This window comes from Leopardus geoffroyi, chromosome E1, assembly GCF_018350155.1.
Source record: "Leopardus geoffroyi isolate Oge1 chromosome E1, O.geoffroyi_Oge1_pat1.0, whole genome shotgun sequence".
NCBI classification, from domain to species: Eukaryota; Metazoa; Chordata; class Mammalia; order Carnivora; family Felidae; genus Leopardus; species Leopardus geoffroyi.
This window is the reverse complement of record NC_059330.1, coordinates 2,166,714-2,191,997: the sequence shown is the minus strand read 5'-3', so window position 1 is coordinate 2,191,997 and position 25,284 is coordinate 2,166,714. Positions and strand designations below refer to the sequence as shown.

At 63.3% G+C, this 25,284-nt stretch overlaps 4 protein-coding genes across 9 annotated transcripts; all 4 read right to left on the bottom strand.

Moving 5' to 3' along the window:
* Positions 1–654: 654 nt before the first annotated feature.
* On the bottom strand, positions 655–4,304 carry SPEM3 (SPEM family member 3). The gene is given in 4 exon segments (XM_045490237.1): positions 655–748; positions 750–3,886; positions 3,987–4,044; positions 4,167–4,304. Coding segments are annotated over 4 exon segments (3,372 nt in total). The 3' UTR covers positions 655–709.
* A 664-nt stretch (positions 4,305–4,968) lies between these two features.
* SPEM2 (SPEM family member 2) lies at positions 4,969–8,523 on the bottom strand. 4 transcript variants are annotated; one of them, XM_045490252.1, is made up of 4 exons: positions 6,865–8,523; positions 6,628–6,739; positions 6,473–6,530; positions 4,969–6,183 (listed from the first exon to the last, which is right to left on the bottom strand). In XM_045490252.1, the coding sequence occupies exons 1-4, from the start codon at positions 6,898–6,900 to the stop codon at positions 5,034–5,036; spliced, it is 1,356 nt and encodes a 451-aa protein (XP_045346208.1). In that variant the 5' UTR covers positions 6,901–8,523; the 3' UTR covers positions 4,969–5,033. The 4 variants fall into 4 exon arrangements, with proteins under 4 accessions (XP_045346208.1, XP_045346209.1, XP_045346207.1 ...); XM_045490253.1 differs by having other exon boundaries at positions 4,969–6,045; XM_045490251.1 differs by lacking the exon at positions 6,473–6,530 and having other exon boundaries at positions 4,969–6,331.
* A 117-nt stretch (positions 8,524–8,640) lies between these two features.
* SPEM1 (spermatid maturation 1) lies at positions 8,641–9,971 on the bottom strand. 3 transcript variants are annotated; one of them, XM_045490261.1, is made up of 3 exons: positions 9,750–9,971; positions 9,595–9,652; positions 8,641–9,381 (listed from the first exon to the last, which is right to left on the bottom strand). In XM_045490261.1, exons 1-3 carry the CDS (start codon positions 9,891–9,893, stop codon positions 8,669–8,671), a joined length of 915 nt encoding a protein of 304 aa, XP_045346217.1. In that variant the 5' UTR covers positions 9,894–9,971; the 3' UTR covers positions 8,641–8,668. The 3 variants fall into 3 exon arrangements, with proteins under 3 accessions (XP_045346217.1, XP_045346218.1, XP_045346219.1); XM_045490262.1 differs by having other exon boundaries at positions 9,759–9,971; XM_045490263.1 differs by having other exon boundaries at positions 8,641–9,406; positions 9,750–9,808.
* A 376-nt stretch (positions 9,972–10,347) lies between these two features.
* Positions 10,348–25,229, bottom strand: NLGN2 (neuroligin 2). Its single transcript, XM_045490243.1, is given in 9 exon segments — positions 10,348–13,430; positions 14,309–14,905; positions 15,257–15,449; positions 15,583–15,768; positions 15,942–16,091; positions 18,209–18,248; positions 18,250–18,260; positions 21,158–21,856; positions 24,275–25,229. Coding segments are annotated over 8 exon segments (2,505 nt in total). The 5' UTR covers positions 21,612–21,856; positions 24,275–25,229; the 3' UTR covers positions 10,348–12,556.
* Positions 25,230–25,284: the final 55 nt, after the last annotated feature.

Here is a 25,284-nt window from a genome sequence, read left to right as displayed (position 1 = left end):
TGAGAAAACTGAGGATGAGGCTCTATCTCACAGTTTTGGGGGTGATCGGGCAAAGGGCACCCCTACATCTTCCCTCCTCCCCAGAGGGTGACCTCTCAGTCACACTAAAAACAACGAAGTTCTCCGGGTTCTGTGGGAGCTTTGACGATGGTGGGTTTGGGTGACTAGGGAAAGGAAAAGTTTCTCTAAACTCTAAATAAAGCACTGCCGTCCATCAGGATTTTCTGCGACGATGGAAATGTTCTGAATCTGTGCCGTCCAATATAGTAGCCACCCGTGCCTATTGGGCCCTTGAAATGTAGATGCTGAGACTGAGGAACAGGATTTTACTCTTTTTGTTTTTGTTTTGCTTTCATTTTTTTAAAGTGGGGGGCTTGAACTCATGAGCCCGAGATCAAGAATTACGCGCCCCACCTAACTGTGCCGGGCGCCCCTGAAGTTTGTTTACTTTTCATTAAATTACGTTTTAATCGCCGTATGTGGCCAGTGGCTACTGTATCGGACAATGCAGCTCGAGGGCCTTGGGGACAATGGGTTTCGCTACATGGCAATGTAGGAGCAGGGACGAGGCTAGCACCAGTCTTCCTGAGGCCCCGTGGCTGGCCAGCGTCGGGAATGGGGCTGGGGTGGATGTCCTCAATCAACCACAGAACACTTCTCTTGCCTCTTTATTCCCAATGCACCTTTGTCCCCTCTTTTTCCAGGGTCCTCACCACACACTGATGTCCCCACTCCCTGATGGTCTCCGGTGAGTTGCTGGGTGCCTCTTGGCGAACGCGCCTGGGAGACAGAGCTTCGCACTTGTCCCTGCCCAGCTGTCTTTGGCGGGCGTCAAAGACCACGTGCCCTACCCGGGTGCCCGACCCAGGACAGTAGGGCTTCCAGTTGTTTTGGGGAGGCATAGACTTCTGGCGATAGTTCTGGCAGGCTGACGGGATGGTGCCCACGGGACGATACACCCAGTCTTGGCTGCCTGCTCGCCGGGGGGATGGCTGCAGCTCGATCAGCACGGGTACCTCTGAGAAGGTGTGCAGGTCATTGTAGACCACCTGGGGTTTGGAGGAGTAGGAGTTCTGACTCAGTGGAACAGAAATCCATGATAGGTGCTGCTCTGGACCCTCCTTCCGAGGAGCCTCCTCGGGTACAAATGACTTTGTCATTTGTGTTGACTTTGGGGTCTGAGGTAGGCCCGAGACCTGGACAGTGTCAGTACCTAGGACAAGGCCTGGGTTCTTGTGGTGGTGGGGACTTGGGGTAAGGCACGAATCCTTGCAGAGGCCCGATCCCCCAGTAAGGCCTTGAGTCCTGGGGAGGCCATGGTCTTGGGTAAGGGCTGGGCCCTTGTGGGGGCCAGGATCTTGATTGACTCCTGGGTACTTGTGGAAGTTAGGGTCTTGGGTGCGTTCTGGGCTCCTGTGAATTCCAACATCTTGTGTATGGCCGCATCTCCTTTCGACTTCAGTGGCTTGTGTAAGGCCTGGATTCTTATGGAGATCGGAATCTTGAGTAAAGCCTACGCTTCTGTAGACTCCAGAAGCTTGGGGAAGGCCTGGGTTCTTGTAGTCTCCTGAGTCTTGGGTAAGGCCTGAGCCCTTATGAAGGCCAGAGGTTTGGACCAAGCCTGGGCTTTTGTTGACTCCAGAGTCTTGGGCAAGGTATGGGCTCTTACGTGGGCAAGAATCTTGGGGAAGGTCTAGACTCCTAGAGACTCCCGACTCGTTGGCATTACCTGTACTCTTATAACCTCCAGAATCTTGAGCAGGGCCTGGGCTGTTATGGAGACCAGTTGTTTGGGAGCAATCTTGACTTTTATAGAGTATAGTCTCTTGGTTTTGTTCTAGATTCCTATAGACTCCAGAGTTTTGCATAAAGCCTGAGCTCCTCTGAATGTCAGAAGTTTGGGGAAATGGTGTGTTTTTGTGGAGGTCAGAAGGTTGGGTGAGACATGGGCTCCTAGAGATACCTCCATCTTGAATAGGACCTAGATTCTTCTGGGGGCCAGAATCTTGGGTAAGGACTAGATTCTTGGGAAGTCCAGAGTCTTGGGAAGGGCTTGGACTCTTGTAAAGATAGGGGTCTTGGGGAAGGCCTGGGGGCTTGTTCAGGCCAAGATCTTGAACAAGGCCTGGGTTCTTGTAGGGGCCTGGATTTGGGGCAAGGCCTGGGTTCCTAGGAACTCTTGAGTCTCTTGAAAGGTTTGGAGTCCTTTGGAGGTCAGAGTTTTGGTTGAGGCCCGGACTCTCGTGAAGTTCAGGGGCCTGGGGTTGGATTGGGGGTTGGAACGTCTTGGAGAGCTGGGGAGGGATGGGAAACTGGGAAGAGGGGGTGGGTGGAGAAGACTGGGAGGTTGGGGGATTTTGATGGTCGGAGAGTTGACGGAGGACAAAGGATTTGGGAGGCATAAGAGGCAGAGATAGAGTGCATGGTGGAGGAATAGTGCCCAGCACGCTCTGGCCACCGGTTGGAGAATGAACGCAAGGTTGTGAAGGTATGGCATCCTTGGAGTAGACCACGCACTTGGGGTAGACTGGAGTCTGGGAGTCTGTGTGTTTCCTCTCAGAGCTGCAAGGGTGGAAGCTGCAGTAAGGGAAGGTCTTGGGCTGTAGGAACTTGTCTTTGGCGCCGTTTGAGATCTTCCATTCCATATTCCCCAACTCCAGGTAACCCAGTATGGACCCTGCGGAGGGCTTGGCACTGTCCCCGCTATGTGGCTTCGGTGTTTGCTCCGCTGCACCAGAACTGCCCAGACCCTGCCCCTCTTGGGCCCTGGGGAGGGTGCCCAAGTCCTTTCTGGAATACCCAGAGTTCTGGGGCGGGCACACGTGGCATAAGTTCTGCTTTGCCCTGCGGGCATCGTAGACCACCTGGCCAGTGGAGAGGCCTTGGCTGAAGGCAGTCGGGGTAGAGGGAATAGGAGTTAGGATGGGGGTAGGTATGGTGGCAGAGACAGAGATAGGAATAGGGACAGGAGCGGTAGTCAGGGTCATGACCAGAGCTGAGGTTGGGACAGAGATTGAGCCAGGGGCTGGGGTAGCAGCTGGGGGAGGCACTGGGGCAGAGGCGGGAGCAGGGAGCAGGGTGTGAGGGGTGGGGGTATAGGTCACACGAGCATGGGCCGGAGGGAAGGCTGGGGCATGGGCTGTTGTGTGCTTGGGACTGTGACCCAGGGAATGGGCTGAGGGGTGCTCAGGGTCATGGGCCTGGGCAGCAGTGTGCTGGGTGTGCTCAGGGGTGAGGCCTGGGGGATGTGGAGGGGCCTGGGCTGAGGCATGCTCGGGGGCGGGGGCTGGGGAGAGGATCTGGGCTTGGGGGTCAGGGTGCTCAGGAGTGAGGGCCGGGGAGGAGGGCTGGGCCTGGAGGGGGTTATGCTCAGGGGTGTGGGCTGGGGGGGAGATCCGGGCCTGGGCCTGGGCCTGGAGGGGCTTGTGCTCAGGGGTGTGGGCTGGCGGGGAGATCTGGGCCGGGGCCGGGGCCGGGGCCGAGTCATAGTCTGGGGTCTTAGTCTTGCTCTCGGGCAAGCGGAGGGGAGCCATGTCTGCCTTGCTCATCCTGGGGAACTGGGAAGGTGTCTCGTGCCTGGAGAGGAAGGGCGCCCGGGCCTCTAAGGCTGTGACCTGAGGGGCCTCCCCGGCTCCCACCGCCCCTTCCTTCCACAGTCCCCACGGCGCGTCCACAGGACCCCCTGCGTGTCCACCCCGAGGCGGCATCCAGTGGCGCCCGGAGGCCTTCTCGTCATTTGTGTCTATTCTCCAGGAGTCCAGGCGGTCGGAGCGCCCCGGCAGGAAGCGACGATGGTAGCCGGAAGAGACTCTCGAGCGCAGGTTCTTGGGGTCCTCGGAGCAGCACGCCCACGTGGGACGGTTGCCCACGCCTCCGGCTGGCTTGTCTGCGGGGAAATCGGGATCGGACGAGGCCCGGCTTCCTGAGGGGCCCGAGAAAGGGGGACAGGCCCACATCCCCTTGAGGCCACGCTGGGGCCCGCTCACCTTTGGGGAAGAGGTGACGGAAGAGGAGCCTCAGGTTGCCCTTCAGATGCCTCCAGAGCTGAGGGACGCGGGGAAAGGGGGAGTCCGGAAGTGCGGTGAGCCCCGAAGGCCCGCTGCCCTCCCGCCCCGGCCCCTTTGAGGCCCCCGTCCCCCGCCCCTGGTGCCCAGCCCTGCCCTGACCAGAGTCACCACGTTGATCCCCACGTTGAGCAAGATGAAGCTGCCCAGAATCAGAAGAATTGAGTCTCCGAGGTCCTGGCACTTCCTGGGGTGGGTGCCAGAGCACCCTGGCGCTCCGGGGTGGGCTCGCTGTCCCATGGCCGGGGGTCCCAGGACTGCCTGGGCCCCCTGGCCCCCACATACTCGCTAGGAGCCAGGCTCCTCTGGCGGGGGAGGGGGAGAAGGACTGGGTCATAATGAGGCGGGCGGCTGGGGTCACAATGAGGGAGGGCCGGGGACAGTGTGCCCTGGTAACTAGGTCACCTGAGCCCGGAGGGTCAGGTGGGGCCTGCCCCGCGGCCCTGGCTGGGTCCCCCACTGCCCGCTGCCTCACTCCATCAAACACGCACATTCCATCCCCTTGGCGGCTCCTGAGGCCGGGGAAGACCTTGGCCTCAGAGCCCTGGGGAAGGCCCGGCTGGACCCCAGAGCCCTGGCATGCTTCCTGCCCTTCGCCGGGCCGTGGTCCCGGCTCTGCCCACACGTGGAACCCACGGGTCTGGAATCTGACCTCACGGTCTCGCGTGGGGCTGTGCCTCTGAGCCCACTTTGGGATCAGGGCGACAGGGACCCAGCATAGGTGCTCAGGGACCCGTGGTTTGGAGTCTGCCGCTGCAAGATGTCCTTAGTGCGTGGCATGGGACAGGGAGGGCGTGGCCGCCGCCGAGAAGGGGACACTGGCTTCTCGTGTCGGGAAGCCAAGAGCAGGGACCCGGGCTGGGAGGAGGAGGGGGCGATTCCAAGCCACAGAACATCACAGCGCTTCCTGGACTTTGTTGCTCTTTATTCCTCTCTCCACGCCCCCCCACCGCCCGTGTTCCCCGCCGGTCAGTGGAGTTTCCCGTTCCGGCTCCGGTGCAGGGAGGGCCTGGAGGCCGAGGTGCAGGGGGGCGGCAGGGAGCTGGCCCGCGCTCTGCTCTCCTGGACCTGCCGCTTCAGCTCCAGGCTGTCGTATACCTGGTAACTGCCATTGGCCCCCGGGGTCCGGCTGAGTGGCCTGAAGGTGGGCTGGGCTGGGCGCGGCTCGGGAGCCTGGACTTCGGGCAGGGGCTGGGAGGAGCCGGGCAGCAGGGCTGAGCCGGGAGCCAGGGCCTGTCGGTGGGAGGTCTCGCCCAGCACGGTGAGGGATGCGGTGGTCAGAGGGTGCCGGGCGGGCGTTGCCTCGGTGCATTCGCCCATCCGGCGCCGAACCTCGTGGGGGTCCCGGGTGCCGTAGCCCAAGTGCCCCGTGGATGGGTGGGGGCTGCGGTTGGACTGGCTGTGAGCGTGGCCAGGGAGGCTCTGCCGGTGGGCCTGGGGGGAGCAGGGTTCCCGGGCCTCGGGCCGGGACCCCCGGGGCGCCAGGGCACAGGGGGGTCCGGAGCCCTCCAGACCACGCCGCCGCTGATCCCGGGAGTCGTGGAGTAGCTGGGCCCCTGAGGGGTAAGGGCTGTGTCCCGCGGGGACCCGGGAGGGGCCGGGGGGCAGCCGGCGGACGGGTGGTGGAGACGGGGTCCGCTGCTCAGCCTCCAGATTGCCCCAGATTCGGGACTGGGGGCAGTGGGACCCGTAGGACTGCAGCCTCAGCTCCGACTTGGCCTCCACGCGCTTGGGCATGCGGCGCAGCTCAGGTGACGGGTACAGAGAAGGTGGTGGCAGCCTGGCCAGGATCCCACCCTGGCGGCCCCACAGCCCCAAGTTGGAGGGCAGGCCCACCGGCTGGTAGAGCCCTCCCCAGCCCCGCCATGGGTACTTGGGGTGCGGGAAGGATAGGTCATCCTCCTCCAGGCAGGAGTCTAGGTTGTCCTCATCAAAGGAGGGCACTGGCCGTAGCTGTGACATCTTGCGGCTGTGACAGTGACTGTGGAAGACGGAGCGGTTGGGGGGGAAATGCCTATGGTTCCTCAGTCCCCACTGGTGGCTGCAGGGACGGTGGTGGCCGGGGTGCCGGCCACGGCGGTGGCTGCAGCGGCGGTGGCGGCGACAGCTGCAGCAGGGGCTGCGGAGACAGCGGTAGGAGGAAGAGCGATGGCAGGTGGGCCGGGCCATCTTCACTTCTACAGGGTCCAGGGCACAGTGGATGTGAACGTCTTGGGTCTTGGCCGGGGCGTCTTTGGGGGAACCTTCGGAAGCCTGGAAGATGTCATCTGGGGGCAACGAGAGTCCGTGAGGACAGGGTGAATGTCAGAAGAGCTCGGGGTTGGGAACAGTGCGGCCTGGGTTCCTAGGGTGGTGACGGTGGCATTGGGGGGAGGGGTGTCCCCTACCTCTCTTGCTGCCATACTCACTTTTCAGATGAATCCAATGTATCATCTTGTCTAAGGCATTCTGGAGTCCATGCCACATCTGGGGGTACGGTGGGGTGGGAGTGAAGACCACGCCCGCCCCCAGCCCTCTCCACCCCCGGGGGGACGGGGTGGCCCACGGCCATGCCGTCACTGACCGCAGTTACCACGTTGATCCCAATGTTGACGAGAATCACGAGACCCAGCAGCAGGAGCAGTAAGTCGTTGGCGCCCTGGGGAGCTTCTTGGTATTGACTGCAGGACCCCAGGCTGTCATAATAGAGCTGGTTTTCCATGGTGGGGGGGTCCTAGGGCCACCTGGGCCACCGCGCCCCGCCCCCCCCCCCACCTGCCCCGACCACACTGTGCTCATGCCAGGACCTGGGGACACCTACCAGCTGGTGAGGCTGTTGGGTCACAATGAGGCACATGGCAGGGGAGTCACAATCAGCATCTGGCAGCTCTTTTATCCACTTGGCTTGCTCTTTATATGGCCGTCTCTGACCTTGGCTGCCACCTGATGATGGGAGTCCAGTCCCCAGATACCCCAGAGCTCCCTTTGTCTCTCTGTCTCCATGGGGCTTTGCTTAAGTCAACACCTGATTGCGGATTTGCGAAATATGGTAGCTGTGGTCACAAGACAGTCTTCATAGGGACCGAATAAGCCAGAAAGGATTTCCTCCAGTGCATTGTTCTTTCGAGACCTTAGGGCAGCTTAGTAGCCTGATGGAACTCTCCACCCGCGCCCACTTGGGGCCAGCAGCTAAGGTGACAGCCAGAGGCCCCTCTAGGGTTGCAGTTTTCTCTCCCTGTCCTGCCAGTGGCTGCAGCCATAGGCGTTGTGGTCGCTGAACCCAGCGACCGCTTCGCTTCAGAGCAAGACTGACCACCGCCTTGCCGGGGTCGCTCCGCCAGGGACCACCGCCAACCGTGGTCTCTCCCCTTCCTAACCAACTGCCCTCCCACTGGCCCATCCCTCCAAGTTGAAACACTGTTGGCTCCCACCTTAAGAAAAAAACTCATGAAATACACAAAGCACAGCACAGATGTAATTGTCGATGTGCCAAAAGGAGTCTTCTTTTAAACCAGGTTCGTCGCTGGGGGTCCGTGCAAGCGGTGCCCCGGGACCTCTAGTCTTTTGTTGGCTTGAGGAACAACTCAGCAAAAATAAAGGAAGAGCCGACGGGCAGGGCGTTTCCCCTCCAGCCTCCAAACGCCTAGTAGGTACATACTCACTGAAGGGAATCAGCTTAAAGCAGGCTGATTCACAAAGGGCCTTCCGGGACTCCACCTGCTACGGAAGGTGAGGTCCAAGCTGCTTCCGCCTGGGCGCCTGCCCTCACGTGGCTTCCTTTCCCTAAGGTCGTGCCTGTGCACGTGTACGTGGGTGCATGCCTGCGACCCCAACTGTCTAGGAGTGGGGTAGGGCCTGGGTTTCCCTGCTCTCTGTGGATGGAATATTCTGATGAGTTCACACGGCAAGCTGAGGAAGGTGGGAGATTCTGCTGGGCCAGGCTGACTCGGTGGCCGTGAAATCTACCCGCGGGAGCAGTGCCCGGAGCCTCAGGGGCCTCGAGGTTGATCCCTGGTGTCTGTGTGACCGCGAACAAGTCCCTTATCCTCTCTGAGCCTCGCTCTCCTCATTGTGACAGGCAGGTGCTAATCAGAGGAGCGAAGTCGCAGAGAATGTCCCCAAGATTTCATCCTCTGCTCTGAGCCTGCTCTGGGGTACGAGAACCTCAGGTCCCGGCCGGGAAATTCTGAAGGCCTGGCTCTCTCGGCCGGCCGGCCACCCTCCAAGAAACCAGGGCTTAAGAGGCAACCGCACCGCGCCCTGTGGCCTGCAGCCTACCTCTGGCGGAAACCAGGCCGCTCGAGGGCTAGGGCCATGGGGATGGGGTCCCCCTCTAGCGCAGGTCTGCCTGAGGATCTGGGGAGGGATTTGGGGGGCCTGCTCTGGGCACCAAGGGAAACAGGGGAGCTACAGGTGGGAACGTTGGAAGGAAAAAAGAGCTGTGGGCAGGGCCCAGGGCAGCCAAGAGGTGGATGAGGGTCCTTAGGGCTCTCTAGGCCCTGTTGCCAGGGAGAGCGTTGTCTTAGCGACCAGGGCTTTTGGGTGCCCTGGGGTCCCTGGCAACCCCCCTCCCCCCCCCACACCATCACAAACCACCTCCTCGCTTCCTTTTATTGGTCTCCCGGTCACCTCTCTGCCAGGGAACGGTATACCCAGTCCTTGCCCGTCCCCTCAGCATTGCTGGACTTGGAGATCAGCGGGTAGCAGTGGGACAGGGCCTCTACCTCGCGGGTCAGCTCCCGGAGGCGCCGCCTCACTTCTCGGGCGTCATACAATACGCGGCGCGAGGAGGGGCGCCCGGGGAGGTCCGGGACGATTGCGGGGCCCCGGGCAGGGGGCGGGGCCGGAGGGGCAGGGGTGCCCTGCTCCTGCTCCGCCTGGGCCCCCGCCCCCGCGCCCGCCCGACAGTTGTCGTGGCTCAGGCCCTTTGGGCTCGGGGGTGGGGGGTTCACCGGGTACACGTAGGCCTCCAGGCCCAGCTCCGACCGCATCTCTCCTTTGAGGGGCTTTCCTTCTACGGTCTGCTGGAAGCGAATGGTGTGGGGAGCCCAGAGCCCCTGGGTGGATTGGAAGCTCTCCCAGTCTGCGCAGTGATCCCAGTTGTGGGAGCAGACTGCTGGGTGCCGATGTGGGGGCTTCTCCTCGTCGTCGGTGTCGGGGGCCCAGGCGACCGGGCAGTGCCCCCGGCGCCTCGAGGAGCCCCTGTGGCGATGGCGGCGAGTGGGTGGGGGGGTCACGGTCATTTTCACGGGGTCCATGGTGCATCGAAGGTGGACCGCAGGGGCGCTCTGTTTCGGAGGCTGGGTCTGCTTCTCAGGTGAGGATGGCTTAGAAGCTTCTGTGGATCGAGGGGAGGCGAGAGGCTGGGGGGGGGGGGGTGGAGGCTGGTTCCTCCAGGGATGGGGAGGGCTGGGTGCGGGGTGGGGGGAGGGCAGGGAGCACCGCCGTGGGGTCTGAGAGGGGAGAGCTGGAGGGGAAGGGGCCGGCTCAGGGTCAGGCCTGGAGACCCCTGGGTCCTGCCTCTCCTATGCCCCCAGCAGCCTCCGCTTACCTTTCTCATAAACGACATGGAACACCCGATGTAAGAAGGCGCGGAGTCTGCGCCAGAGCTAGGTGATGGAGAACACAATGACCCCAGGCAGGCCCCAGCCACCAGGCCCTCCCCCAGCCCTCCTGCCGACCCCCTCCCGCCAGAACCGCCCTGACCAGCGTCACCATATTGATGCCAATGTTAATGCAGATGATGAGACCCAGCAGCAACAGGATGGGGTTGCCCAGGTCCTGACAGCTGTTGGTGCTGGAGCTGGGATATGAGGCCCACCCAGGCCGCGGCCGCTCAGCCATGGCCATGGGGGTCCCTAGGGCCACCGGGGCCCCTAGGCCCCCAGCGCACTGTGCCCACAGCGTCTGCCCGCCCGCCCGCCCGCCCGCCCGTCCCAGAAGCTCCTGGGGGTAAGCGGGTCACAATGATGCTGGGGCTCTCCCTCACAATGTGCCAAGAGGGAGAGTCTTGGGCCCGTGGCTGACCCTCTGGCCTGTCTGCTGTCCGCCCCCATCAGCCCCTGCCCGCTCCTCCTCTACACCAGGCTCAGCCCCTGCCCACACCTGGGCCCCGAACGGAACTCCCCAAACAACCCTGCCACCATAGCAGCCTCACCCCAGCACCCTCTCCCCCTTTCTCTCAGCCCTCGAAGCCATCAGCCAAGATGGGCTGTGAGCTCCGACTGCCTCCCCGGCGCGGGCAGGGGGGCCTCCCGACGGCTCGTTTCCTCGGGCCCCCACCCCCATCAGAGCACGCACGAACAACAGTTAAATTTTTATATTTACAATATTCTCTTCATCTTTTGCCAGGTTTAAAAATGTGTACAGAGCCGCGAAGGGTTGGGGCAGGGACATGGGATTGTCAGGGGGTTGTTCTGGGGAGAGGGGCTGGGCATTGGAGTCCGTGGCTGAATCATGGGGTCCCCCAGCCCCCCTCCCGTGCCCCAGCTTGGGGGGGGGGCATCTGTCTACAGGGTTCGGGGCCCAGGTCCCTAGCATTTAGAGGACGTGGCTGTTTGGAGAGGAGCTAGACCAGGCAAGGGAAGGGGGCAGAAAAGAACTAAGTCTCCATGGGGGGAGGTGGGAGAAGGGACAGTCAGGAGGCAAGGGCTTTGGGGAGCCAAGGCCAGGGGTTCTGGACCCGGGTGTGGAAGACGGCACCCCGCCCCCTACTCAAGTTTGGCACAAACCCGCAAAATGCCAGCAGGCGAGGATGCTCCTCCTGCTGGTGTCCCTTCAAACCCTTCCTGACGACGTTCCTGTCCCCAGAGGCCCAAGCTCTTTGTCCTGGGGCACCTCCTTCCCGGGCAGTCACCTCACACATGTCCTTTCAGATTCTCCCTGCTGCTGTCTGCCCAGGCCCCGCCCCCCACTGCCCCTCCATCTGTTCCTGGGCACGGCTGACCTCATTCTCTCCCCAACCTGTCCCTCGAAGCCTCGCCCCCCTGCTCTCCCCCGCGCCTTTCCTTGAGCCCTGGCCGGCTGAGGGAAGGGGGGCCCAGGTCAGAGAAGGGGAGGACATCCAAGGGGAGAAGGTGGTCTGACATCGAGACGGGATGGCTTCAAAGAGGGAGACAGGGTTGGGGGATTAGGACACCGAGGCACCAAGGGAGGGGATGAGACACAGTGAAGAGCGGAGACATAGGCGGGACCCTTGTAGCTGCCGCTTCCCCTCCCCCCCACCCCGTGTCCCCCCCCTGTCTCCACAGTTACCTGCCCTGGCCCAGGACTGGGGAATCCTTGGCACGTTTTGGGGGTCTTCCCCCCACCCCACCCCTCAAACCCACCTACGCAGTTTGGCACGGATGAGCAATGATCTGAGGACTGAGGGAAAGGCTGTCCTCAGACCCCAGTGAGGGCTTTGGTCAAACATGCATGGCCTCTGTGGGTGGCACGCCATGCCCCCCCCACTTAGCATCTCTTGGAGAGGGGCAGAGCTCTGCCCCCGGGAGTTGTACATCCCCCCACCCCCACCCCCAGCTTCTGTCTGTCGGGAGTCTGTCCCCACATGCCGGGTGGGGAGGAACGGGGCGCTAGGCCTTCTTGGACCCGGCGGGGAGGCCAAGGAGCGCCGGAGAGCCGGGGGCCGTCCGCATGGGAACACACACATCCACATGCAAGAAGGCGTTTCCACCCGGAGAAATGTGTCCCGGACCCGTGGGGAAACAAGTTCCCCGGGGGAGCGCGGGGGTGCACGGATCTCCTCCCTCCCTCCCCCTGGCAGGGAATCTGTGTCTGTCGTCTGCGAAGGCCAGGCCCACCCAGAGAACGTGCTTCATCTGACATATGCCAGGGGTGGGGGGAATAAACATGCTTGGCTGGGGCAGAGGGGGGTGGGGCAGGGAGCCGGGGTGGGGGTGGGCGGGGGGACCGTGATTTCCTCGCTGCTTCCCAGGCACCACCCTGCTGTGTCTGTCCGGTGGCCAAGGGTCACGGGTCCGCGAACACGCCATTTCCAGGGTCTCCATGGGGTGGGGGAGGGGAGGAGGTGGGAGAAGGCAGGAGGGAACGGGATTCTGGGGTACAAATCCCCGCAGAAACTCTTCGAGGGGGCCAACATGTGTCCAGGGCGGCAAAAAAAAAAAAAACCTCACCCTGCACATGGCAAAACGCACCCCCTCGTGAGAGAGCGCACCTCCACGTGGGAAAATACTTCCACGTTTCCGCACACCTAAGACTGGTGTCCCAATGGAGGGGACGAAACGCCCCCCCCCGAGTTGTTCCGAGGCCCAGGTCCAGAGAAGAGAAAGGGCCTCTCGGCATCCTGGCGAGGAAAACCCGTGTCCACCTCATGCTCCTCCGCGCGTGACGCCCCCCCACCCCCCGCCCCCGCCACTCCCCGCGCAGGAAAAGCCTGTCGCCGAGCGGTCCTCCCTGCCTCCCCGAGCGAGCGAGCGGCACTGCCCGCCGGCGGGGGGTGGGGGGTGGGGGGACGGCTGGGGAGGAGGAGGAGGGCCTCCCCCCGCCGCCCCCTATACCCGAGTGGTGGAGTGGGGGTGCGGTAGCGTGTTGTTGTGGCTGGTAGCGGTGGGGGGCGGCGGGGGGAAGGGCCCGAAGGGGTGGAGGGAGGGGGGCGGCGGCGGCGGCGGGGGCCCCAGGCCGCTGGGCAGCAGGGTCAGGGCCCCGGGGGCCAGCAGAGGCACGTCGTCCGGCGCCCGGCGCAGGGCCAGGGTGTAGTCGGGCGGGCAGGCGGGGCGCAGGGCCTCGGCGGGGTCCGCCCCGACGCCGCCCGCCCGCTTCAGCTGCAGCGACACGAGCTCCTCCTCGGGCGGCAGCTCGCGGCCGGCGGCGGGCAGCAGGGCGCCCCCTCCCGGCACGCCGGAGCCCGAGCCGCCCGGGGGGCTGAGCCGCCGGCACCGCAGCTCCTGCCGCCGGTCCCGCTTGTAGTAGAGCGCGGCGAAGGCGAGGATGTTGAGGAAGAGGAGCGAGGCGCCCACGGCCACCGTGACGCTGAGCTCCGTGGAGTAGTCTCGGGAGTCCCCGGGGAAGCGGTCGTAGGCCCGGGGCCCCGGCTCGGGCTCGGGCTCGGGCGGCAGCGTGGCGGGCGGCGGGGGCCGGCGGGTGCCCGGGGCGCCGGGCGGGGGGCGCGGCGGCCAGCGCGTGGCGTAGGGCGGCAGGCGCGTGGTGGTGGTGAAGAGCTCCGTGTGCAGGTTGTGCAGATGCGGCACGAGCTCCAGCCAGAAGGCCACCTTGTTGGCGCGGTAGTTGTCGCGCACGCGCGGCTTCAGGCCGATGTGCAGGTACTGCTTCTCCTTGCTGTTGAACTTGCTCCACACGACCTCCTCGAAGCGGTTGGGCTTGGTGTGGATGAACTTGGTGTCCTGCGGCACCGGCTGGTTGGGGTCGCTGTGGGCACAGGAGGGGCGGGGAGAGGGGGAGTGAGGGGGAGGCCGCGAGGGGGAGGGGGTGGGGGAGGGGGGGGTGTGTGGGCGCGCGCGCGCACGCGCCCCACAGAGATGCAGAGAGCCCGGGACACGGAAGGAAAGCCAGAGAACACGAGACAGGAAGAGAGACAGCCAGTGAGAGAGGCAGCAGCTGAGACTGAGCGAGATGGACACATTTTAGAGGGGCGCCTGGGTGGCTCAGTAGGTTAAGCGTCCGACTCCGCTCAGGTCGTGATCTCACATCTCCTGGGTTCGAGCCCCGCATCAGGCTCTGGGCTGACAGCTCAGAGCCTGGAGCCTGCTTCGGATTCTGTGTCTCCATCCCCCCTCTCTCTCCGTCTGTCTCTCTGCCCCTCCCCTGCTCGCGCTCTGTCTGAAGCTCTCAAAAATAAATAAAAACGTCAGAAACCGAGAGTCGAAGACACAGGAGAGAAACCAGCAGGCAAAAGGTAAACAGAAGGGAGAGAGCGAGAGGCGTCCGTGGATTCGAAGAGACGGTGAGACAGAGCCGGACGGACACAAATCCCCACACACGCTCACATACACAGCCCAGAGCATCAGAGCGAGAGCAGAGTGTCCGGAGAGAGGGAGGAGGCGGGCGGGAGAGACCCACCCGGAGCCAAAGCCGCCAAGCGAGCCGCCCCACCCCGCGAAGGACAGGGCCCTCTCTGTCGGACCCCGCGGACGGTCAGTGCGTGGCACTGAGGAGGTGCCCGGGCGGAGAGGGGTCAGGGTCAGATGCCGGAATGACGACTGTGGAGGGGGAGACCGCGCGGAGGATGGAGGGTGTGTGCGCCTTGGCCTGCAGGGGGCGCCCCACCCGGCCCCGCCGGCCCTCACCCGGTCTTGGCGAAGTTGGTCCAGTAGGTCATGACCACGGCGCTGAGCATGACGTCATTCTTGGAGAAGTTGCAGGGGAAGAGGTCGGTGGCGCCCACCATGGGCACGCCGAAGACGTAGGGTAGTTCGTCCCCGTGCGCTGCGTCCGCCCACTCGGGCCGGCCCTCCGCCTGGCAGTGGTGGTAGAAGGTATAAAAGTAGACCGGGGACTGGTAGTCAGCGTGCAGCTTGGCGGTGGCCACGGCCGGCGCCACCCACTGGTGGTCTGTAAAGAGCGCAAGCAGCGTCTTTCGGCGCATCTCGCCGTTGTCCCGGTCGGCCCAGTCCGTGTACATGAACTTGATGGTCTCTCGAAGCACGTCCTTGCCCTCCGGATAGCCATACAGGTTGTCCACGAAGTTGGAGACGGTGAAGTCAAAGGCGCTGGCGGAGACGCCGTCCTCGCTCTCCGCCGAGTCCTCTACGAACTTGAGGCCTTCTCCTTGGTTGACACCAATGAGCATGTCATAGTTGAGGAATTCTCCCTGCTGCATGAGGATCTCAGGGTCATCGGGGACGACGTCACCGTCCACCACGGGCCCGAAGGCGATGTGGTAGCTGGGGAGAAGGGGTCAGGGTCTCATCACCTGCCCCCTGGCCTCCTCTCAGCTCATAGCCTGCTGAGCCCTGTGCTCACAAGACCCTTCTCCCCTACTTAAAAATCTCCTGAGTCCTTCAGGGCGCTTGGCCTCTCGGGAAGTGGTCCCTGAAGCACCTCTGGCACCGTGTGCCCCCTCGCTCTGTTGGGGCACCTCCACTTAGGGAAGGCTTCCGAGAGAAGAAGGCGGGGCCGGTAGGGGGGGCCCGAAGCCCACCTCTCCTTGCCTGCGGGCACCTCTCACCCTCAACCTCCTTGGAACCAACAAGGCAAGTGAAGGCCTGGCCCCGGGCCCTCTCCCACCCCCATACCGGGCGGGCTGCACGTCCTGGTCCACCAGCTCCCGGGAAGGCTTCCGGCGCAGACACTCCACGGCCTCGGCGCTGTCCTCGCGGTCGCAGCCCACCTTGGCCGCCAGCAGCCGCGTGTACTTGAGCGGCTGGTAGTTGACCGACCAGCTGGAGATGGCGGTGCCGCTCTGGGCGATGGCCTTCTGGAACAACCCTGGCAGGGACAGGCAGACCTCAGGCTGGGCTGTGTTAGCCCAAGGCGGGAAGGGGGGGGGGGGCGGCCCCGGGAGCATCCGAGTGTGGCAAAGGGGACGGGGGGAGGGGGCAGGCGGCGGGGTCGCCGGTACCTTCCGAATGGTGAGAGAGGATCAGAAGGTTGACACAGGAGGCCCCCGCTCCAGATCCAAAGATGGTGATGCGCTCGGGGTCACCCCCAAAGTGGGCAACGTTTTCGCTGAGCCAGCGCAGGGCCTGGATCTGGTCCAGGAGGCCGTAGTTGCCTTTCGCAGCCTGGTCCCCGGTGCTGAGAAAACCTGGGAGGAGAGGAGGAGAGGGCCTTCCTGGGGGTGTCGCAGCACCCCGGCCCCCTCTCCGGGCAGCCCAGTCTAGCCCAGAAGCCCTTCCGCTTCTGCCGGGTTGAGGGGAACACCGCCCGCCAGGGCCCCCTCCCAGACTCCAGCCCCTAGAGTTGGCCGTCCACCCTCACCGAGCACCCCAAGTCGGTAGTTGAGCGTGGCTACAATGACGTTCCCATAGGCGGCCAGGACGGAGCCGTCGAACATGTTGCCGGTGCCCTCCATGTAGGAGCCGCCGTGCAGAAACAGCATCACGGGCTTCTTCCCAGAGTCCCGGATATCTGCGTGGGGAGGGGGCGGGCGGTGGGCCAGGGTCGGGGGACAAGAGCACAGTCAGACCAGAAGCAGCACCGCCCAGCTCCCGGGGCTACGGAGGACCGGCCCGGAGCTCAGGGAACGTGTCGCTCCCATCCCTGGGGGGGCAAGACCGGATTCCCCTCCCCCCCTCCCCGTCTAGCCCTGGCCGAAGGTCCCTCCTCACCTCCTGCCCGTCTGCCCCACAGCACGTCTCCCAATGCCACACAGACCTTCCGAGAAGCCTAAGAGGCCGGGGTGAGTGGGGGACCCTCCCCAGGGCATCTGCTGGACCCGGGGGACCCCCCAACCCACACACACACGCAGCAAATCGCCTTCCCGCTCCTAGGGAGACCAGACTCCCAAGTCTGGCGCTAGGGATGCTGGGAGGGTCCTGGCTGCTCCTCAGACTCAGGCCTTGGGCCTCATGTCCACGTGGTAGCCTGGTCTGTGGGTGAGGGGGTGCCAGCCTAGGGTCCCTGGGGGCTTGGTCTCCTCCCCGCCCTAATTCCTTTCTAGGTCACCTCCCCAGTTACCATGGCAACCCCCAGCCTAATTACTGTGCAGGAGGAGGCAGGGTGGGAGAGAGCCTGCCTGATAAAGCCAGGGCCCGGCTCTGTACTCTCAGACCACCCCCCCCCCCCCCCCCGCAACAAACTGGCCTGACCCTGGGTTCTGCACCGGACATCCCTCTTGCCATGTCCCTAAAGGATCCCGTCAATCACTGCCACGTGTGGTAGGCCCTTGAGGCCCTCCAGACCACACCGAGGAGTGACAGATTCCAGAAGAGGGTGGGAGCCTGGGAGGGCCCGCCACAGTGGTCCCCAGGGCTATGGCAAGTACCCTCCCTTGCAGCCCCTCCCACACGATTCAGCCACAGCGCCAGGCTGGGGTCACCCGTGGCCCCACGGGCCCTCCTCCTTCTTGACACCTGCCATGTCTGACTAGCCTGGGCCTCCACAGCCCATCCCCAGGGCCTCTGCTCACCTCCCTCCTGCTGGAAACTTTGCTCCTGCCACGAGGTCAGCCCGCAGGCCACTGAGACACTCCCCTCCACCCCTACGGACAGCTTTCCAGCCTCCAGTCTCTCAGGACCTTCTCTGCCACCTCCCCCTGCCTGATGGGCTCTGCCCTCTCTGCGCCCTCTCCAAACCTCGTTCTTCCCCTTGCTCCAGACTCGGGCTGGAGTCCGCCCTGCAAGGCTCTCTCTTAAAGTCCTCAGTTCTCCCCCTCCTCCCCACCCGGCACCTCCACTCCCAGTGTGGGAGGAGGGGGGGGTCAGAAAGGGACGGAGCAGGGAGGGGAGCTGGGGGCGACAAGAATTCAAAACCAACAACAAAAAACAGGATCAAGAAAGAAGAAAGAAAGAAAAAAACAACAACCAAAAAACAAGAAGCTCTCGGGGGGGCAGATTCGACAAGAAAAGAAAAAAAAAAAAAAAAAAAAACCCAAAAACCAAAAAGATCCATTTTTTTTTTTTTTCGGAAAAAAAGAAAAAAAGAAAAAAGTTCTTTGCATTTTTTTTTTCTTTTCAAAATTTTGCGGTGAAACTCCAAGATATTGGGCCCTGCTTTCAAAAATTTCCAAATTCTTTAATTTGCTTCGAATGTTTGCGTTTCCTGCATCTGATAGGCTTTTGGAAATCGTAGCAGGCTTTTGGTTCTGCCGTTTCAACTGGGCCACCAATTTGCCCACTTTAGATTTTTGTCTGTTTCAAATGGAGTTTTGCTCCAAATTAAAGTTTGTGTGGTTTTTTTTTGTTTTGTTTTTTGTTTTTTCCCTCAAATGTTACTTGTCACGAGTGGCAAACCGGCCCAAATCTCTGTCAAACTCTAAACATCCAATTGTGTTTTCACTTTCATTTTTGCCGTGTTTAGCGTTTTTTGCAGGTTTGCTAGTGGGTCCAACATGGTTCAGATTGCGTTTGCAGTTTTCGTAATTCTCGTTTGCAATTATTACAAATTTTTCTTTTCTTTTCTTTTTCGTTTTTAGTTGGGACAACGACTTAGGGGCCTGGAGGGCTGCGGGGGCGTTTAGTTAGGGGCAGGGCCGTGACCGTCCTCTTATCAGCAACCACATGCAGCAGCCGGATTTTTAAATCTACCTGTGTCTGGCGGATTGAGCGTCGCCTCGTCACGTTTTTTTTGTGAGCGGACCTAAGACCGGGAACACAAAACAGAGAAAAAAGGACAATTTTGTGGGGAAAGATGGGGGTCGGGGGGAGGTGGTGGATGGGGAGGGGAGGGCAGAAAGCAGAAAAGGGGAGGGTGGGGGCAGAAAAAATAAGCCAAAAAAAGCAAAATTTGGTCGCAAGAAAAAGAAACCAAGAAAAGAGAAAAACGTTTCTACAACCCGATTTTGTTCCCCTTCCCGGAAAAAGTCATGCCCCAAAGAAAAGGCTGGTTTTGGAGTTGGGGGGGGGGGGCGGGGCGGGGGCTGGGGCCTGAGTGGGCTGAGGCCTGTTTTAAAGACATTGACTTGGCTTGTCGAAGTGTTTGCTAATCGCTGGAAATTAAGCGGTGTTAGAGGTGGGGGTGGGGAGGGGAGGGGAGGCCCACCCGAGCCCGGGTCACCAAGGCCAGCCGTACCACGGGGCCACCACTCGCACAGGCCCTCTTCAGGGCCCGCGCGGCACCTGCCTGCTCCCCCAGACTGAGAGACGGGGGCTGCAGCGGAAAGGACCGATCCGGGGGGCAGAGCAGAGACACCCCCCCCCTCCCGAGCTCGCAGCCCCTGGAGGCCCTCAGCTGCCCACCGGAGGGCTGGGGGTAGGTCAGTCGGGCCACGCGCCCGCCTGTCCAGCCTCTCACCCGCCAGCACGCCTCTCCCTTCCGCACTCACGGGCCTGGCTTCTCACCCCACCTCCCCAGTGTGGGGCGAAGCAGGGAAAGGGGTCATCAGGTCTTGCCCTCCATTCCACCTCTTCCCTCTGAACCCCCCAACCTCCCCCCTTACCCAGGCCTACTCTCCCCCACCCCGGTCCAGAACGGTAAACTTCCCACCGGGGTCGTGAGCACCTCCCCCCCCCCCCCCCACCCCGCCACTGCTCTAACGCCAGAAAGCGCCCCCTCCCCAGTTCGGGGTTTGGTCCCCACATAGGGAACAGGAAACACAGTGCCCTGAGCCAGCCTGACACATAAGGTGCCAGCCAGAAGGTGCCGGGAGGCACAAAGTGTGCCCCTTGTCAAGGAAAGGCCCCAGACTGGGCTCGCAGTTTGGTTTCAGGCTTCTTCCAGACTGGGGAATGGTCAGGGGAGAGCTAGAGCCCAGGAATCGGAGGGGTCCCCCCCCACCCCGTCCCCCCGGCTGATTGATCTCTCCGCATTGACATAAGGACCAGCGCGGGGAGGGACGGGTCCGCAAGGCCTAAGCCAGTCTCTGGAAGGCTTCTCCCAGCTGGCGGTGATGGCCCCATAGGGACCCAGTAGGATCAGGAAGCGACTGGGGATGAAGTCAGCAGGGCACGTGTGGGCGTGAGAATGTTGTGCGTCCGTGCCCGCGCATGCGCGAGCGCGAGGGCGCGCCTGCCTGAGTCAACCTCTTCCTCCCAGAGCTGATGTGAGGATTCAGTGAGATCACCTGAATGTGTCAGGCCCCAAGCAGGTCTGTGATAAGAGATGGTTAAAAATACAGAAGGTGTGGGCGTGGGTGGCGTGGGGGCAGGGTGGACAGCCCATTGGTGGGAAGTACCGCGTGGCCGACTCACAGGCCATCGTCAGGGGTAGGTAGGCTGTCGGGGTGGGAGGCCCGTGAGAGGGCAGGGGGGCGGGGGGTGGACGGCCCTCACGTGGAGGGGGTCGCGGTATTGGGGAGGAGGTGTGGGGTGCATCGAGGTGCTTGGAATCTGGGTAGGATTGCAGTAGATGAGACTTCTGAGCGTCGTGGGCATGGGTTGCTAGGAGGCATGGTTTCTATGGGAAGGGTGGTTACGGTGTTGGGGTGCATGGCTGGTACAAGGAACACAGGGTGGCTGGAACGGAATGTGTTGGGCGTGAGGTGTCCGAGCACTGGATCTGTGGGTAGGGGAAAGGGCCGTTGGGCACACTGTCACGGCCCGAGTCGTGATGCGAGTCCCTTCCTGGGACTAGGAAGGGTTGGGGTAACCGACGCCTGGGAAGTGTTGAGGGTGCTGGGGACTGTGGTGTGAATGGCCACGTGCGGGGTTACTCGGGTAAGTGCTCTCGCTAGGTCACGTGATCCATAGGTGGCGGTGTGGGGGTGTTCTGGAGTAATGATATGGGGGTGTTCGTGGACATAGACGGAAGCAGTGATACCAGGATATCATATAAGGACAGCTGGAAGGTACCCTGAGAGATACCCCGTGTGCTGAAGGCTGGCCCGGGGAGAACTTTCCGGGCAGTGTGCTGGGGGGCCGTGTGCCCTGCTGGGGCGCACCTCACGAGGGCAGCCCGCTCCAGAGCCCTGAGGGAAAGATGTTCTGATGGGGATGGGTGTGCTGGGCTCTGAATGGAGGGGCCCCTGGCGAGGCGGGGGAGGGGGGGGTCCCTGATCCTTCAGGGGCGCACAGGGGTCAGGGGACAGAGCTGTCTGAAGAGGAGATGCTGAGCTCGGGTGAGGCCCTCTGGATGCGATGTGGGAGGTGGCAGTCTGTCCAAGCACACCTGGAGGACAGGGAGTCTCTGTCTGTCTTGAGGGGCAGAAGTCACTAAAGTGGGTACTCCTCGGGAGGAGCCCAGGCCTGGGCGTGGGGGGTGGCACAGAGCTGGAGTGGGCGTCTAGGCGGGTAACAGGTGCTTCTGACGCCTGGTCACCCTTAGGGGCCACTCTGTGCGCGCCTTTGCGGGGATGGGGTCGCTAAGCCCCCCAGAGAACGTCCGGGGTGGCTGTCTGTGGGATGCGTTCCTGGGACTGCCCGCCAGGCGCCCGGGGCCACCCTCGGAGGGCACTCGGCGCCCGCAGGCACACAGCGCCTCTCCCGGCCCCCCCCCCCCCCCCCCCCCGCAAAGGCCAGGAGGTGCCGGCGCCCGAGGGTCCGCATGCGCGTTTGTGGCCTGCGTCCACGGGGTGCCCCGCCTGGTGCCCGCGCCCTTACCGTCCTCGGTGGGCACGTAGAGGTTCAGATACAGGCAGTCCTCGCTCTGGTTCTGCACGTAGGTGGCGGCCGCCTCCAAGTTGTCGGTGAACCACACAGGCAGCATGATTGCGGGCAGCGCCCCGTGCAGGTTCTGCGGGCAGGCGGGCGGCAGGGTGGTGGCGTTGCGCACGCCGGGCCACGAGGCGGGGGCCTCGGGCGGCTGGAAGCGGCGGGCGCCCAGGGGTGGCGTGGCGTAGGGTACGCCCAAAAACTGCACGACGGGGCCCAGGATCTCGTTGTTGAGCTCACGGCGCACGCCGCGCACTCGCCCATAGGCCGTGTTCACCACTGGGAAGCGCTCCTCCCCGAGGCTGCTGAGGCCCAGGCCCGGGCCACCCGGGGAGCCGCCAGGACCCCCTCCCCCCCGTTGAGCCCCTGCCAGCCCCACCAGACACAGCGCCAGGAGCCACATGCTGATCGGGGGACCCCCCCTCCCTCCCCGGGACCCCCCCCCTCGGAGAGAGAGAGAAGGGGGGGGAGAGGGAGGGAGGCCCCCCTTGCCCCAGGAGGGGGGAAGGGGGTGGGGGAAAGGAGGGAGGAGGGGGGTGGGGAGGGACCTGGGTTAGACTGGACAGAGAAGGGGTCTGTTCCTCTCCATGGAGGGGGCGAGGGGTGGGGAAGGGGAAAGAAATGGGAGAAGGTGAAGGCAGGCCCGACCTGCGGGGGGAGGAGGGACAGGGTATGCAAGAGACAGACAGACAGACAGACAGACAGACAGAACAATACGGAGAAGTGGAAGAAGGGAAGGGAAATTGGACAGGGCAGACAGAAGGGAATGGGGAAAACAAGAGACAAGTGGTTAGTGACTTGGAATCCACACCAAGTTGCCCCCCCTCTTCCACCGTCCGGCCCCCTAGCGCCTCCCCCTCCCACCCCAGCACCCCACCCCCAAAGCAGGGACCCAGATAGAAAAGTCTAAGGCTAGGGCAGGGTCAAGATGCGGCACAGGTCCAGGACAGAGCCAGAGGAGAAGCAGGCCAGCTCCCCAGAACCAGCCTGCCCCCCACCCTTCCAGCTGCTTTGTCCCTCCTAGGCAGGCGTTGCTGGGGGACTCAGGAGTCCCAGTTCCCACCTCCCTGGGAGGGATGAGAGAGACAAGGAAGAGAAAATAAAAATACCAAGTCATTAATTAGCAGGAAGTGGCGGGTTTGTTTATACGTGTTAATTACTCCTCAGCTGTAATTTCCAGGCACTGAACCCCCACCCCGGCCAGACTGGGGCCCTTCTTGGGACCACAGGAGCCCAGCACCTTTTCCTTCCTTCCACAGCCCATTCCCTAAGAATCTGTGCAGCAGGGGGGGGGGGGGGATCCCCTTTCCCCCAGGTGTTCCTCATTCCTTCCATCAGGAGTTAAGGTGCCTTGAGGCAGGGCCTCGAGTAGGCAGGGGATGCTGGAGGGGCAAATCCGGGGACAGATGCGTGATCCTGCGGCCGGTTGCCGGGCGACGGGATGCTGCCCCGCAATGTTACCTCGGCAACCGGCTGCAGCTTTAACCCTAGAGGGGGGTCTGGAGGAAGAGGGGAAGGGGCTGGCTTGGTCGCGGGGCACATTCAGGGCATGAGGGCAGAGGCGTGAGTTTTCCCCAACCTTAGCATAGAGAAAGAAGAGTGTATGTTGAGGGGAGCGGGAGATTGGGGCCTGGAGAACCCTAAAAGACCCGCCTCTTGCCCCTTGTGGGCCAATCAGAGCCTAGCCCTAGTGACCAGGCCTCTGGCTGGGGAGAAGGGGTGCTGAGGTGGGTTTGGAGGGCATCACATGCGTCCACCCACTGCCCCCCTCCCACAGTCTCCAACAGCCTTGGACCCCAGACGCCTCTTCCATGCGTGGCATTTTGACCTCCGTCCTGGGGGGGGGGGGTCAAACCTCGGCTTTCTGCTCACCCCATCTCAGCTACTGATGTCCCCTTCCCCTTGCCAGCCCCCCACAGTTGCTGCTCTGATGCCTGGATGCTCAGGACAGCAGGGACAGGACAAGAGACAAGATCAGACCAAAGGGGCAGACACCCAGGTCATTCCAGCAAGCGCCCCCTGTCCCCCCCCCCCAACAGCCGCCAGAGCTGTTTGCTGACGCGGGGTTTTCGGAGCCAGGCGCCAGCCCGCGGGTGGCTCTCTGCAGGTGTCAATTTATTCCAGAGCTGAGGACACAGGAATCCTTACCACACACACCCAGTCGTGCCCTCCCCCTCTTCAGGTCCTCTTAAGCTCCTGTTCCCCCATCACCAGGAGGGGGCTTGGGGCTGGCTTCCTCAGGATCTCCTCTGTCCAAGCCAGGCTGGGTTCTGCTTCCACGGCCCTGCCTCCCCCTCCCCCTCCTACTAACATGGTCTGTTTCTGCCACCCCCCCCCCCCTTAAGGTACTTTGGGCCCCTGGCCTCCTCACTGCCAGCTTCTCTCCCTTCCCTCCCCTCACCTCTCTCCTCTCCATGATGCTCCCTCGGAGCATCTTTCCCGGCCTCTTCCAGCTTGCTCTCGCTTCTGCCTTCAGTCCTTTCCCCTTCTCTCTTCTACGAATCTTTCCACATCTCCCTCCTCGCCGTGGCTCATCTTTCTCTCTCCTTCAAACCTCTTCCCCAAATTTCTCCCTTAAGCCCCTTCTACTTCTCTCTCTCTCTCCCCTCTTTCCCTATCTCTGTCTCCCCCATTTTCTCGCCCCATCTCTGTCTGCCACATCTTTCTCCCCCTCCTTCTCCCTATCCCTCTGCCTTGCTCTCTCCATTCCTGCCCAGGCCTGACTCCCCCAGCCGGGGAGAATTGAGGGAGGGGGGCTCAGGCCGCAGGCCCCCCCACCTCTTCCTGCAGTGGGGAAAATGGCTTGGCCGGGAAGGGGAGAAGGAGGGGGAGGGGGAGATGGGAACACACGGGGTCTGTGGGCCCATTCAAAGGATCATTCATGGGCTGGAGAGAGGCAGAGACAAAGAGACCGAGACGCAGAGACACGGCGAGAGCATCCCTAGGCGGAGACACGCAGACAGAGCAGGCTGGGGGGGAAACCAGGCGCAGGGAGAGAGATGGGGAAAAGGAGACCCCAGTGGACCGCCACGCACCCCCCTCCACCCGGCCCGGCTTAGCTCCTACCTGGCTCAGCCCTGGGGCCGTGGTGCCTCCATCCAGGGCTCCGAGTAGGGGGCGGATGGGCTTCGGGAGGGGGGCGGCGGCCTCTGAGCCCCCGCGGCCCCGCAGGCCCAGCCCCCGCCCGCAGCGCCTCACCGGGCGGGGGAGGGGGATCGCCCCAGCCCCGGGGGGCGGGGCCGGGATCCAGTCGATCCCCGGGGAAAGGAGAGGTAGGGGATGGGGTCAGGAGGAACCCGAGAACAGGGAACCCCGCAGTGGGGCCGGCGGAGCGAAGAGGGGGCAGCGAGACAGGACTGGATTGGGGATCCACTGGCTCCGTGGGCCGGCTTCGAGGGACCAGAAGGTGGTACCGGCCGAAGATCCTAAGGGATCGGGTGCGGGAGGAGGTGTCCACGGCAATCCCCAGGGGCCCGGAGCCCGGGAGCGCAGGATCCGCGGTGCAGGGGCAGGGATCCAGCCGGAATCCTCGGGGAGGGGGAGGGATCTAGTCGATCCCGAGGGCGGGCGGGAGGGGGAGGTCCAGGGAGTCAGAGGAGGGCGGGAGCCGGGTCTGGAGCCCCGGGGTGGGGGTCGGCAGGGCTCCTAGGAGGGGCAGCGGGGGTAAAGGGGAAGCTTCGGGGGACGCTCAGCAGCCAGGAGGCCCGGACTCCTGGCTCCGCGCGCCAGGGCCCGCCCGCCCCGCGTCCATCCCAGCCCGAGAGTGATGATCCGCCGGCGGAGCAGCCGCAGCAGCCCCGCGCGTCACCGCGCGGCCGCCTCCCCCGCCCCCTGCGGAGAGAGCGGCGCACACCCCTCGCTCGTACCCGCCTGCCCGCCCGCCCTCCAGAGTGTGGGGGGATTGGAGACGGGAGAAGGGGGCGGGAGCGGACAGACCGACGGATGAACGAAGCGGGCCGGGGCAGGGTGGAGACATCGCCCCCACCGGGTCTCCCACCCTCCGGGCTCCCGCGGTTGGTGGGTTGGGGGCGGGTGGGGGGGGGGAGGGGGAGGGTGAACTCAAGGGGGCGGGGCAT

Excerpts from the sequence above, each read along its gene's own strand:
- SPEM1 (XM_045490261.1), bottom strand. The coding sequence starts at position 9,893 with ATGGCCATGGCTGAGCGGCCGCGGCCTGGGTGGGCCTCATATCCCAGC. Across the intron at positions 9,653-9,749 it reads GCATCAATATGGTGACGCTG|CTCTGGCGCAGACTCCGCGC; the intron begins GTCAGGGCGGTT and ends TCCATCACCTAG. Across the intron at positions 9,382-9,594 it reads CCATGTCGTTTATGAGAAAG|AAGCTTCTAAGCCATCCTCA; the intron begins GTAAGCGGAGGC and ends CTCGATCCACAG.
- SPEM2 (XM_045490250.1), bottom strand. The coding sequence starts at position 6,765 with ATGGAAAACCAGCTCTATTATGACAGCCTGGGGTCCTGCAGTCAATAC. Across the intron at positions 6,531-6,627 it reads GGATCAACGTGGTAACTGCG|ATGTGGCATGGACTCCAGAA; the intron begins GTCAGTGACGGC and ends CCGTACCCCCAG. Across the intron at positions 6,332-6,472 it reads ACATTGGATTCATCTGAAAA|ATGACATCTTCCAGGCTTCC; the intron begins GTGAGTATGGCA and ends CGTTGCCCCCAG.